This window comes from Callithrix jacchus, chromosome 11, assembly GCF_049354715.1.
Source record: "Callithrix jacchus isolate 240 chromosome 11, calJac240_pri, whole genome shotgun sequence".
NCBI lineage: Eukaryota > Metazoa > Chordata > Mammalia > Primates > Cebidae > Callithrix > Callithrix jacchus.
The window spans coordinates 1,914,838-1,929,391 of record NC_133512.1 but is presented as its reverse complement, the minus strand read 5'-3'; the positions used below and the strand labels follow the sequence as shown (position 1 = coordinate 1,929,391).

The 14,554-nt window shown below is 45.0% G+C and overlaps 2 protein-coding genes across 11 annotated transcripts in view; one reads left to right on the top strand and one right to left on the bottom strand.

The window, feature by feature from the left end:
- NT5C3A (5'-nucleotidase, cytosolic IIIA) overlaps positions 1-3,615 on the top strand; it is a 44,420-nt gene extending 40,805 nt beyond the window's left edge. For all 10 annotated transcript variants that reach the window (XM_054236975.2, XM_009002013.5, XM_002751314.6 and 7 more), the window contains 3 exons: positions 321-483; positions 1,555-1,755; positions 2,614-3,615. In XM_054236975.2, the coding sequence (XP_054092950.1) occupies positions 321-483; positions 1,555-1,755; positions 2,614-2,715 (466 nt within the window). In that variant the 3' untranslated portion in view covers positions 2,716-3,615. The remainder of the gene's footprint in view (positions 1-320; positions 484-1,554; positions 1,756-2,613) is intronic.
- Positions 3,616-12,087: 8,472 nt separating this feature from the next.
- FKBP9 (FKBP prolyl isomerase 9) overlaps positions 12,088-14,554 on the bottom strand; it is a 53,393-nt gene continuing 50,926 nt past the window's right edge. Inside the window, exon 10 of the mRNA XM_002807022.6 lies at positions 12,088-13,476. Within this exon, the coding sequence (XP_002807068.1) occupies positions 13,300-13,476 (177 nt within the window). The 3' untranslated portion in view covers positions 12,088-13,299. The remainder of the gene's footprint in view (positions 13,477-14,554) is intronic.

Genomic DNA, 14,554 nt, shown 5'->3' with positions numbered 1-14,554 from the left:
CTGGGACTATAGGGCATGCACTGCTATGCCTGCCCATGTCTTTTTAAATGGTATAAATTGTGAACTGTAGGTTTATATTCATATTCAATGAAAGCTTAAAGACATCTAGTTTGCAGTATTAGAATTGATTAAAAGGAAGGTAAAGAGTTAACTGTTGTTTGAAAAACTTAAGAGTGTTGTTGCCCATCTCGGGCAGTATTTTGAAATGTGGATATAAGTGAGCCATAGAATTACTAGGAATAGTTCACTGTTTCAGCTGCTAAGTGAAAAGGAACTCTGTCTTGCCCTTTGATAATCAGTTTGTTATCTCCATCTTGCAGGGAAGGGTATGAGAATTTCTTTGATAAGCTCCAACAACATAGTATTCCCGTGTTCATATTTTCGGCTGGAATCGGTGATGTCCTAGAGGAGGTTATCCGTCAGGCTGGCGTCTATCATCCAAATGTCAAAGTTGTCTCCAATTTTATGGATTTTGATGAAACTGTAAGAATATCAAATCATTCTTCATAATTTTAGAATCTGAAAATATTTTAATCATATAAATTTATTTGTTTTTATTTAATATATATCCATTAAGTTACGCCAAGTGGATAGGCCTACTATGGGACTCCATCCTTCTCAGTGTTAATATATCCATATTTTAGAAACATTGGCTGGGAGCAGGTGGATCACCTGGGGTTAGGAGTTCGAGACCAGCCTGACCAACATGGTGAAACCCTGTCTCTTAAAAAAAAAAAACAAAAAAACAATGTGCCCTTCTTAAACTTTCATTCCACAAGATATGGACTAATAATAAAAGTAGTAAAACTTTTTGTTTATTTGAGACAGAGTCTCACTGTGTCGCCAGGCTGGAGTGCGGTGGCACCGCAGCCTCCCAAGTAGCTGGGATTATAGGCGCATGTCACCATGCCCAGCTAATTTTCGTGTTTTTAATAGAGTTGGGGTTTCACCATGTTGGCCAGGATGGTCTCAATCTCTTGACCTCATGATCCGCCCACCTTAGCCTCTCAAAATGCTGGGATTATAGGCATGAGCCACTGCACCCAGCCTTTTTTTCTTGAGACAGAGTCTCACTCTGTCACCCAGGCTGGAGTGCAGTGGCGCAATCTTTGCTTACTGCAACTTCCACCTCCCAGGTTCAGGCAATTCTCCTGCCTCATCCTCCTGAGTATCTGGGACTACACAGGCCTGTGTCACCACACCTGGCTAATTTTTATATTTTAGTGAGATGGAGTTGCACCATATTAGCCAGTCTGACCTCAACTGATCTGCCCTCCTTGGCCTCCCAAAATGCTGGGGTTACAGGCTTGAGCCACTGCGCCAGGCTCTTGTTTTACCATTTAAAATGGTCTCTAAAAAATTATTTACGTCTCCGAGCCCTTCTTAGCTATGGTAAATGTGATGGACTTAAGTGCTTTGAGATCTCTAGTATTAAAGATAAGTTTACAAATATCCTGAAATAATAGTGACATCAATTAAGAGCTCCAAAATATGAAAATCCAACAAATGGGATTTTTAAAACCTAGTATTTCAAAAGATTTATATTTTTCATAGGGAGTGCTCAAAGGATTTAAAGGAGAACTAATTCATGTATTTAACAAACATGATGGTGCCTTGCGGAATACAGAATATTTCAATCAACTAAAAGACAATAGTAACATAATTCTTCTGGGAGACTCTCAAGGAGACTTAAGAATGGCAGATGGAGTGGCCAATGTTGAGCACATTCTGAAAATTGGATATCTGAATGATAGAGTAAGTATTCAAATCTGTAATTTAATTTTCTGCTAAGAAAAAGTTAGGATGAAGCATGATAGGCGATTGTTGCCGTGGTCACCTGAGAAAGTAGTTATTTTAGAGACGTTTTTGTTAAGACAAGCCTGTTACCAAGGCTGGAGTGTAGTAATGCAATCACATCTCACTGCAGCCTCCACCTTCTGGCTCAAATAATCCTCCCACCTCAGCCCCTCAAGTAGCTGGAACTACTGGCACATACCACTATACCTGGCTAATTTTTGAATTTTTGTAGAGATGAGGTCACCCTGTGTTGCCCAAGCTGTTCTCAAACTCCTGGGCTCAGGTGATCCTCTAGGCCACTCAAAGTGCTGGTATAACAGGCGTGAGCTACTGTGCCCAGCCAAAGCATGGTTTTGATCGTGCATTTTGACTGCTCTTTACTCTTCTACACTGGCGATGTTTAAAGGAGTTGATATATGTTTAAAGGAGTTGATATGCGTGCTACAGGTACTGGGAGAAGGGAGGATGTGTATTCTACAGGAGGCCTCTGTGTCTTTTACCCAGTAGGTGCTGGATAGCAGTCCCCTGCCGAGACTAAGAAATGTCCCTTAGACATTGCCAAATGTTCTCTGGACAAAATCACCCCAGTTGAAAACCACTGGACTGGAGAGAGTATTTTGGGGAGAAAAGCTACCGTGTGGAAAAATGTCTGTCAGTGTGTCTTTAAGAGTTTGAAAATATTTCTTCATTTCAAAAATTTTTTTGAAAGTGAGTTTAATTTATTGCATCTTGACCAAGAGGTGTGACATGAGATGCATTTTGAAATTACTTGCTTCTTCACCCAGCATGTTAATTTTCTTTTGTTCTCTTGATTAGGTGGATGAGCTTTTAGAAAAGTACATGGACTCTTACGATATTGTTTTAGTACAAGATGAATCACTGGAAGTGGCCAACTCTATTTTACAGAAGATTCTATAAACAGGCATTCTCCAAGAAGACCTCTGTCCTGTGGGTGCAATTGAACTGCTCATCTGTTCATCTTGCTGAAAGACTTATTTATAATATATCCATACTCTCGAAGTGTTCCCTTTGTATAACTGAAGTATTTTCAGACATGGTGAATGCATCAACTGGAAGCTCTTTTTTCTCCACCTCTCTCAACACACTCCTCACCCTATCTTTTAACACATTAAAAAAAATTCTGGCCAGGCATGGTGGCTCACACCTGTAATCCCAGCACTTTGGGAGGCCAAGGCGGGCGGATCACGAGGTCAAGAGATTGAGACCATCCTGGCCAACATGGTGAAACCTCGTCTCTACTAAAAATACAAAAAATTAGCTGGGCATGGTGGCGCGCGCCTGTAGTCCCAGCTACTCGGGAGGCTGAGGTAGGAGAATTGCCTGAACCCAGGAGGCAGAGGATGCGGTGAGCCGAGATCGCGCCATTGCATTCCAGCCTGGAGACAGTGAGACTCCGTCTCCAAAAAAAAAAATAAATCTTAAAGCCAAAATTAGAAAAATAGCTCCCTACTTTTCCAAAGTGAATTTTGTAGATCAATGTTACCATGCAGTTTTTGAGGAGTCTTTTACACTGGGAAAGTTTGTAGAAATTTTCAAATAAGTTTTATGAAATGGTGAAATAATATGCATGATTTTAAGTACTGCCATTTTTATAATTTGGGTTATTATGCTGATGGTATCACATCTCTTGAACTTGTGTTAGGTTTTGTTATTTTGTCTTGGGAAAATCAATATTTCCCAGAAAAGACTGGCGCTTACAGTTGGAAAAAACTGGTGGTGTTTACAACGTTGCTAATCGTTACAGAACATTCTACACTGAAGCACTGATAATAAATATGAAGTGAAAAGTCTTTTTAATTCTGTGGTCAAAACTATATTCATTGAGTCAACACATGCTTATTGTGCACCTACCATGGTTTTCTGTTTTCTTCTTTCTTTCTGTCCGTCTGCCTGTCTTTTGTGATATATGAATCCTAAAGTCCTTGTCATAGTGGCTGTTTATATTGAGTATTTTCAGAATTTTTATAAGTCTAGGGATAAGATATTTGCAGGGAAAATTTAATCTGCCCTTCAGAAAATACTGAGACCTGTGAAAATTATTTTCTCCCACTGAAAACATCAGTAAAGGTACAAATCTGCAAGTTTCAGAAAGAACCTCAGGCAGAAAGCAGTCACCTCATGGTGACATTCGGAGCCTGCATCTCTCTGTACAGTCTGACCACCCAGTCCACATCTCCGCTGCCACCTCATCGTTGGTTTTCAGGCTTTAGCCCTGCTGTTGTGATAACTTTGACCCTGACTTACCCTTAACTCCAGATCCTATGGACGCCTAATGGGTTTGCTTTCAGGGCCTGAACTATGATACACGCAAAGCATGATCTGACGCTCTGGCCATCCACTGTGAGCAGCAGTCTCTTGTGCAGTCAGGTGTGGCGGAAGGCAAGGTTTTAGAAAACCTTTTGTTCTTTCCTGGGAATGCCCATCCTTATCCTCCACCACCACTCTCCTTTCATCATCATAAACAATGAAGCAGGCCAGGTGCAGTGGCTCATGCCTGTAATCCCAGCACTTTGGGAGGGCATGGTGGGTAGATCGCTTGAGCCTAGGAGTTTGAGACCAGCCTGGGCAATATAGCGAGACACCAAATCTACAAAAAGTTAGCCAGGTGTGGTGGTGCACGTCTGTAGTCCCAGCTACTTGGGAGGCTGAGGTGAGGTGGGAGGATCACCTGAGCCTGGGGAGGTTGAGGCTGCAGTGAGCTGTGATTGCATCACTGCACTCCAGGCTGGTCAACAGAGCAAGAACCTGTCACACACACACACACACAAATAGGCCAGGTGCAGTGGTTCACACCTGTAATCCCAGCATTTTGTGAGGCTGGGGTGGGCAAATTGCTTGAGCTCAGGAGTTTGAGACCAGCCTGGGCAACATGCAGAACTCCATCTCTACTAAAAATACAAAAAAATAGCCAGGCATGGTGGTGTGCACCTGTGGTCCCAGCTACTGGAGAGGCTGAGGTAGGAAGATTGCTTGGGCCTGGCGGTGGGGGGCGGGGGGCAATGCTTGCAGTGAGCTGAGGTCACGCCTCCTGTACTCCAGCCTGGGTGACAGAGCAAGACCCTGTCTCAACAAATAAATAATGAAACAAAAATGCAATGGCAAAAGGCAGACCAGACTCTGCCTAAGTGTCTCGAAAATTAAACTGAAAATAACTTCTTGCATTACAGCAGATAGTATGGCGTGGGAGCAGCAGAATTACCTGGAAGACTTGCACATAGAAGAAGCATTACAGCAGATAGTATGGCGTGGGAGCAGCAGAATTACCTGGAAGACTTGCACATAGAAGAAGCATTGAAACAGATAGTATGGCGTGGGAGCAGCAGAATTACCTGGAAGACTTGCACATAGAAGAAGCATTACAGCAGATAGTATGGCATGGGAGCAGCAGAATTACCTGGAAGACTTGCACATAGAAGCAGCATTGAAACAGATAGTATGGCGTGGGAGCAGCAGAATTACCTGGAAGACTTGCACATAGAAGAAGCATTGAAACAGATAGTATGGCGTGGGAGCAGCAGAATTACCTGGAAGACTTGCACATAGAAGAAGCATTGAAACAGATAGTATGGCGTGGGAGCAGCAGAATTCCCTGGAAGACTTGCACATAGAAGAAGCATTGAAACAGATAGTATGGCGTGGGAGCAGCAGAATTACCTGGAAGACTTGCACATAGAAGCAGCATTGAAACAGATAGTATGGCGTGGGAGCAGCAGAATTACCTGGAAGACTTGCACATAGAAGCAGCATTGAAACAGATAGTATGGCGTGGGAGCAGCAGAATTACCTGGAAGACTTGCACATAGAAGCAGCATTGAAACAGATAGTTTGGCGTGGGAGCAGCAGAATTACCTGGAAGACTTGCACATAGAAGAAGCATTGAAACAGATAGTATGGCGTGGGAGCAGCAGAATTACCTGGAAGACTTGCACATAGAAGAAGCATTGAAACAGATAGTATGGCGTGGGAGCAGCAGAATTACCTGGAAGACTTGCACATAGAAGCAGCATTGAAACAGATAGTATGGCGTGGGAGCAGCAGAATTACCTGGAAGACTTGCACATAGAAGCAGCATTGAAACAGATAGTTTGGCGTGGGAGCAGCAGAATTACCTGGAAGACTTGCACATAGAAGAAGCATTGAAACAGATAGTATGGCGTGGGAGCAGCAGAATTACCTGGAAGACTTGCACATAGAAGAAGCATTGAAACAGATAGTATGGCGTGGGAGCAGCAGAATTACCTGGAAGACTTGCACATAGAAGCAGCATTGAAACAGATAGTATGGCGTGGGAGCAGCAGAATTACCTGGAAGACTTGCACATAGAAGAAGCATTGAAACAGATAGTATGGCGTGGGAGCAGCAGAATTACCTGGAAGACTTGCACATAGAAGCAGCATTGAAACAGATAGTATGGCGTGGGAGCAGCAGAATTACCTGGAAGACTTGCACATAGAAGCAGCATTGAAACAGATAGTATGGCGTGGGAGCAGCAGAATTACCTGGAAGACTTGCACATAGAAGCAGCATTGAAACAGATAGTTTGGCGTGGGAGCAGCAGAATTACCTGGAAGACTTGCACATAGAAGAAGCATTGAAACAGATAGTATGGCGTGGGAGCAGCAGAATTACCTGGAAGACTTGCACATAGAAGAAGCATTGAAACAGATAGTATGGCGTGGGAGCAGCAGAATTACCTGGAAGACTTGCACATAGAAGCAGCATTGAAACAGATAGTATGGCGTGGGAGCAGCAGAATTACCTGGAAGACTTGCACATAGAAGAAGCATTGAAACAGATAGTATGGCGTGGGAGCAGCAGAATTACCTGGAAGACTTGCACATAGAAGAAGCATTACAGCAGATAGTATGGCGTGGGAGCAGCAGAATTACTTGGAAGACTTGCACATAGAAGAAGCATTGAAACAGATAGTATGGCGTGGGAGCAGCAGAATTACCTGGAAGACCTGCACATAGAAGAAGCATTGAAACAGATAGTATGGCGTGGGAGCAGCAGAATTACCTGGAAGACCTGCACATAGAAGAAGCATTACAGCAGATAGTATGGCGTGGGAGCAGCAGAATTACCTGGAAGACTTGCACATAGAAGAAGCATTACAGCAGATAGTATGGCGTGGGAGCAGCAGAATTACCTGGAAGACTTGCACATAGAAGAAGTATTGAAACAGATAGTATGGCGTGGGAGCAGCAGAATTACCTGGAAGACTTGCACATAGAAGAAGCATTACAGCAGATAGTATGGCGTGGGAGCAGCAGAACTACCTGGAAGACTTGCACATAGAAGAAGCATTACAGCAGATAGTATGGCGTGGGAGCAGCAGAATTACCTGGAAGACTTGCACATAGAAGAAGCATTACAGCAGATAGTATGGCGTTGGAGCAGCAGAATTACCTGGAAGACTTGCGCATAGAAGAAGCATTGAAACAGATAGTATGGCGTGGGAGCAGCAGAATTACCTGGAAGACCTGCACATAGAAGAAGCATTACAGCAGATAGTATGGCGTGGGAGCAGCAGAATTCCCTGGAAGACTTGCACATAGAAGAAGCATTACAGCAGATAGTATGGCGTGGGAGCAGCAGAATTACCTGGAAGACTTGCACATAGAAGAAGTATTGAAACAGATAGTATGGCGTGGGAGCAGCAGAATTCCCTGGAAGACTTGCACATAGAAGAAGCATTACAGCAGATAGTATGGCGTTGGAGCAGCAGAATTACCTGGAAGACTTGCGCATAGAAGAAGCATTGAAACAGATAGTATGGCGTGGGAGCAGCAGAATTCCCTGGAAGACTTGCACATAGAAGCAGCATTGAAACAGATAGTATGGCGTGGGAGCAGCAGAATTACCTGGAAGACTTGCACATAGAAGAAACAGTTGGGAACCTGATTCAGTGATAGCTCTTCACCCCTGTGTTGGTATCAGAGCTTATATTGGCCATTTCCCAAGGTGTTAGTAATATACTTCCATGAATAAGTATGTGGCGTGCTATAAATCTAAAGAACATTGAAGTCATAACCTACGTTCTGGTCGTGACTCAGCCCCTTACTAACAGTATAGCTTCAGTCACCTCACTATGTCATGAATGCCTTAAGAACAAGGCCCCTTCCAGCCTTGTTCATGACAAACTGAGTCTCATGCTTCTTCCATTATATGTTTGTTAACCTATTACATCTCACTGCTACTTGATGCTGCTGACATTTAAAATATTTATAGTTGAGTTCAGTTTTCAGAAGAGTTCAGCATAGCCATTAAGAGTGTGACTGTGACAAATTATTGAGCCTGTGTCCCAGTTTGCTCACTTATTAAGTGAAGATAGTGATAAGCTTCTAGATTAATAAGGAGTAGATATGCTCATCTTTTATGTACACATTTAAAATTTATGCATTTAAAACGGCTTAGCACAAGTATTCAATATTGTTAGCTAGAATCTCTCCACAAATAGATAAGCTGTTATATCCCCCAGTGAATCAATGAAATGGAATGATCTTTCGCAGCCCCAGTGAATGTTGGTACTATATTGTAACTACCATATTCTATAAAGAGCCTAGCATTAGCCAGTGGTTTTTTTTCAACTTTAAATTTTATTTTATGAAATAAAGCAATTTTGAGAGCTGGAACTAACAATTTTGATGAAACTGGAAAAAATGAAAACAACCGTCAGTAATACTAGCTCATTCCAGAGTGATGTCACAAGAAATCTACCTTCCACGGTCTATTTAATGGTCACCACGATATTGGTAGGTGACTGAAGGTCTCTTTAACTCGCCTTCAGGTTCCATTTCCTCTTTGATATACCCATGGAGAACCAGCAAGGAAAAGATCAATGTAATCTTGAATGACTAATCCTGAAATTTCTCCAAGGTTTCCCAGAGATTCCACAGTCATGCCGATCTTTGCACTTAGTCTGGTTTTTCAGTGCCGGTTTAATAAATTAAAAAGTGCTCAAGGTGCAAGGGGCTCAGCTTTGAGATAGACCTGGATCTGAATCTGTGATTTAACTTTCATCTAGAATAAGTTTCTAACTTCTTAAACCTTAGTTTTTTCATCTTTAAAGGGGAATATCAACTAGAGGTTAGGAGTAAATGAAAAGTCACTTATGTAGCAAGTCTCTGTTGTGCTGAGTTCTACAGAAGCAGTAGTTAACAAATCAGGCTTCTTGCCCTCACGTAGCTTGCATTCCTAGTGGGTCAAACAGGAGGAAAGAGTAGTTATTACGAATATGGTAAATGCTCTGAAGAAAACACAAATGACAGACCCTATTTTAGATACGGTGGTTAGAGGAAGGTCTTCTCAGGTGATATTTAAGCCAAAGTCTGAAGGATAAGGAGCTAGCCATGGGAGGAGTTGAGGGAGAAGCATTCTCAGGAGAGGGAACAGGGTTTGCAAAAGTCCTAAGTGAGAAAGCTTTAGGTTATTAAAGAACCGAGAACCAGTTTAACAGTGTTATGAAAAAAGGGAAGAGTGGCATTAAATGTCGAACGGGAACCAGGCGGATGCCAGATCATGCGGGGCTTTATAAATCATAAGAGCTTTGGTTTTGAGGCACGGTGGCTCACATCTGTAATCCCAACACTTTGGGAGGCTGAGGTGGGTGGATCACGAGGTCAGAAGATCAAGACCATCTTGGCAGGTAAAACCCCATCTCTACTACAAATACAAAAATTAGCTGGGCATGGTGGCGTGTGCCTATAATCACAGCTACTCAGGAGGCTGAGGCAGGAGAATTGTTTGAACCAGGGAGTTGGAGGTTGCAGTAAGCCGAAATTATGCACTCCAGCTGGGTGGCAGAGGGACACTCCATCTCAAAAAAAAAAAAAAAAAAACCCTTTGTTTTTTCTATCCTTGCAAAGGAGAGGCAGGATCACTGCTGCCATGTGGGAACAGGACTAGTGAGGGCAGATAAACCCAGGCACACCAGTTAGGGGGAGCTATTTCAGCAGTTCCAGCTAGAAATAATGGTTGGTTTGTGGGGCTGGGGCTGGGGAACTGGAGAGAAGTGGGTCATTTCCAGCAGTAGCTTAGAGACAGAACTGACAAAACTTGCTGTTGGCTTAAATATGTGAGATGAGAGAGGAGGGGCTCACTGATGTCTGCTTTGGACACATGGGCAGCAGGGAAGATGGAGAGGAACGGGCTTGGTGGTGTTGAGAAGGGAGTGGGAAAAGATGTTGTTTTGGACAGACAAAGTTTGAGGTGCCTGTGAGACATTCGAGAAGATACCAAAAAGAGTAGAGCTCAAAGGAGAAATCTGAGCAGGAACTATAAATGTGAGTGTTGTCTGCATTTAAGTGAGATTTTAAATATGGCCAGTGTAAGCTGGAAGAAACTGCCTGATCAATCAAAATTCTTTTTTTTTTTTTTGAGATGGAGTCTTGCTCTGTGGCCCAGGCTGGAGTGCAGCGCCATGATCTCAGCTCACTGCAACCTTCTAGATTCAAGCAATTTTCCTGCCTCAGCCTCCCGAGTAGCTGGGACTACAGGCACCTGCCACCCTGCTCGGCTAATTTTTGTATTTTTAGTAGAGATGGGGTTTCACCATCTTGGCCAGGCTGGTCTTGAACTCCTGACCTCGTGATTCACCTGCCTTGGCCTTCCAAAGTGCTAGGATTACAGGTGTGAGCCACCGCACCTGGCCTCGAAATTCCAACATTAAGCATGGAAACCACACACAAATTATTAATAAGCATAAATGGTTTATATCTGCATCTAGCAACAAATAATCGGGAACAATATTCTTTTGTTTTTGAGATGCAGGGTCTCCCTCTGCCCAGGCTAGAGTGCAGTGGCATTATCAGGGCTTACTGCAGCCTCGACCTCCCAGGCTCAAGTGACCCACCTCAGCCTCCCAAGTAGACCACAGGTGTGCAGGAGCTAGCTACCATGCCTGGCTAATTTTAGTGTGTTTTGTAGAGATGGGGTTTTGCCATGTCGCCCAGTCTGGTCTTGAACTCCTGAGGTCTGCCTGCCTCGGCCTCCCAAAGTGCTGGGATTACAGGTATGAGCCACTATGCCCAGTGAGAAGTGCAATTATTAACCTGTCCCATGTACTTAAGGAATTATGTTAAATGGAAAATCTGAGAAACTACGGAGTGGGAGGCAGAGGGCTGAGGAACTATCCAGGGGACAGCAGCCAGGAAGGCCACAGCATCTCCTTGGCTTCTCTGAAGTTGCAAAGTTGCAAAGAATAAACAGTAACATTTTCTTTTTTGTTTTGAGATAGAGTCTTGCTGTGTCGCCCAGGCTGGAGTGCAGAGCGCAGTGGCGCAATCTCGGCCCACTGCAACCTCTGCCTCCCAGGTTCAAGCAATTTTCCTGCCTCAGCCTCCCAAACAGCTGGGATTACAAGCCCACCACCACGTCTGGCTATATTTGTTTGTTTCTTTGTTTGTATTTTTAGTAGATGGGTTTTCACCATGTTGGCCAAGCTGGTCTTGAACTCCTGAACCTCAAATGATCCACCCATCTCAGCCTCCCAAAGTGCTGGGATTACAAGCGTGAGCCACGGCACATGGCCAATATCTGCTTTTTAACAGCAATTGTATGTACATATTATACATATATTTCATGTATATTACCATATATAATATATATTAAAATATTGCTTTTAAATGTATAATTGTGCTACACACACACACACACACACACACATACACAGAGTTTCTCTATACATGTGCCAATTATTCTCCATTTGCTCCCATCCACCCCATCCCTACCTCAGAATCATTCTCCACCTTTCTCTGCATCCAAGAGACTGACCTCTGAGAACTCCAGTCTCTGAGTTCCTCTTACCCTCTGGCTTCCAACAACCAGTGGCAGGCAGCAGAGAGTGGGGGCACAGAGGGGATGGGGCGCTTGTCCCTCATCCTGCTGCAGTGTCAGCCGCACTGCTAGTAGTGGCTCTGTCTCTCCAGGACGACTCCAGGCAGCCCTTCCTGTGCTGCTCCCGCTGCCTCCTCTTGGCCCCTCAGGACCCAGTGATAGCAGCCTCCTGCAGTGGCCAACACTGCTGTCACCGGCACTCAACATCCTCAGCTCCCCCGAGCCCTGCTCACACCACTCTAAACAGTCCTTTCCTTAGCTTCTCTTCAGGAGTCCTGGAGGAGGGCCAGGACCCTGACGGACACTCCCTGTAAGCAGAGCTCCCTCTGTAACTGCGGCAAAGTCCCGCCGTGTTCATCAAGGGGATTCTGACTGCACGGTGCATTCTCATAGGTCTGCAGCCTTCCAATAAAACATGAGGAAACCAGATAATATAATTCAACGTTTTATATCAGAAAAGATCAGCTTTCCAACATTTATTCCATTGAATGAGTGCACAGCATTTTCGTGAACTATCTCAGGGCTACATCAGTACAAAATCGTTTAAATTAGTAAAATAAAGTAGTTTCAAAGGGAAATCATTGACGACTTCAGGGTAAGTGCCACCACCACTTGGGAACAGAGGAGAGAAGGGAGCCATGTGGTTACTGCGTGATGCACGAATCAGGCCAGCAGGTGGACTGTCATTCCTGTCTTACGGCGGGTGGCCTCTGCCTTTGGGGCACCACCCTCTCCAGGACACAAATGGGCAGCAGAAAAAGGTCACCTTGTGGATGCTCAGCAGCTCATCTATTGGGACGAAACTTCCATCTCAGACAAGGAAAATACTCTGTTGAGTGACCAGCGGAGCCCAGCCCCCAGCCCTATTTATCTAATTACTATGGATACAAAAGAGAGTGTTCTACGGGATAGAAAGGTGGGAATAAGATAAAGCTAAGCAGATGACCTTACGTGGCAAATGCAGAATCAGATTCTCTAGTCGTAGTCTGAGATGCCTTTTCCTGGCCCAGTTTTCTGTCCAGAAGGCTCTTTTAACCTCCAAGTTACACACTATTATGGGGCGGGGTGTGCCGAGCTGGAAAAGCATGATGTGCGTGTGTGTGTGTGTGGCGGGGGCATCATCAGAGCTTACACAGGCAGCTGGGAAGAACCACAGCTGTCTTCTGGGAACCCTGCTGGGGCAAGCAAGCCCTCTGCCTCTCCTGCCCATCTCAGGAATATCTCTAAAATGTTTTAACCAGCAAGTTAACAAATGTTAATAACCCTCTTCATGCAGGTACCCTGGACATTTTTTCTTATGGTTCCTCCCAGATGGTTATAACTTCTGTGTGGCACTATATCCCTTTAGTAACGAAATTTCCCAGAAGGCTCACAAATCATGCCTGGCAGTGCAGTCTTTTCAATACTAGACACGTCCCATGCTAAGAACCCCTGCACAGCTTTTGTTTACTGTCACTGGCAATCAGCCTAAACTTCTCACCCATATGCCAACCCACCCGCTGTGTACACCAGGTACTATGTGACCCACCTACTACTGGCTAATGATGCACCTTCTGAGAGACCCTCGCACGCTCGCTGCATATTCCGCCACGACAAGTGGCTTGGTGTCACGTACTCCCTGGCACCATCTGATTCAAGCCAGGGTTAGAGTTCATCGTGTTTTGCTTCCTGATCCTTGAGTTTAAATTCCTCGGCTATGACCTTCCCGTCTCCATTCCGGTCCTGGTTGGTGAACATATTCTTCACGATCAGCTCAGCATCAAAGCCAGGAGCGAGTTTTCCTTTACCAGATGCCACCTGGGCGTGAATGTACTCTGAGAACTGGAAAAGGAGGGGACAGGACAGACCTTGAGTTCAGCCACTGTAAACGCCAGGCCTGGGGTCAGAAACAGAGCAGTCTGGGGGTGACAGGGCTGACACTTGGGTCTGGGATTCCAACACAGACAAGATCTTTTGTACTGAATGACTCCAAGAGCCCTTAGTATTCAGGTAGCCAATACACAGCAGCTGCCGGAGCTACCCGTTCTCCCCACGTGGTTCCCCACCAAAGGCTGACCCCACGACCACCCAAGACTGTGAGAACATTTTGACCCCCACGACCACCCAAGACTGTGAGAACATTTTTGGATGCATGCATTCATTCACGTGATCAAAACACACATTCCACTGTGTGCTGAGCGCTGTTCTAGACTTGAAATACATCAACACACAGACATCGTGCCCCTGTAGTGTTTGCATTCTAGTGGAAAGACAGACAACTAGACGTGAACATAAAAACAGGTAAACTACACATTAAGTTACAAAGTGAAACGCTCCAGAAAAAAAATCAAAACGCAGAGCTCGGTAAGGAAGGGAGAAAGGGACGAAGTGTTACATTCAGTCGTCAGGATAACGCCTTAAGGAGAAGAGGTTTGTGCAAAGGCTTAAAAGAAGGGAAGGAAAGGGCTGAACAAGTTATCTGGGGCAGATGTCTCCTGAGCAGAGGGCAGCCGGTGCCTGGGCTCAAGGTGGACGCATGCCTGGCTGGCCACAGACAGCATCGGGGGAGGGGTGGTCGGGTAAAGTGGGCAGAGGGAGATAGCGGGCGAGGAGGTCACAGCGGGCAGGAAGTGCAGGGTCTTCCTAGACTACGTGAGGCCCTGGAGACGGCCTTGGCAGGTCTGACCCAGTTTCTATGTGAGAACAGCCACTCTAGGACAGTAGAGGCAAGGGGGAGGGCAGGAGGCCCTTCCTGAACAGCACTGCTGTGATGCTGAGGGTGGAGGTCGTGACAAGTGTCAGGTTCTGCATGTGCTCTGAAGGCAGAGCTGGAATGATTTCCCGAGGATTATCATGGCCTACGAGAGAAAGAGGAGTCAGAGATCACGGAGTGCTCTCACCTGAGCCACTGGAGGCCGGT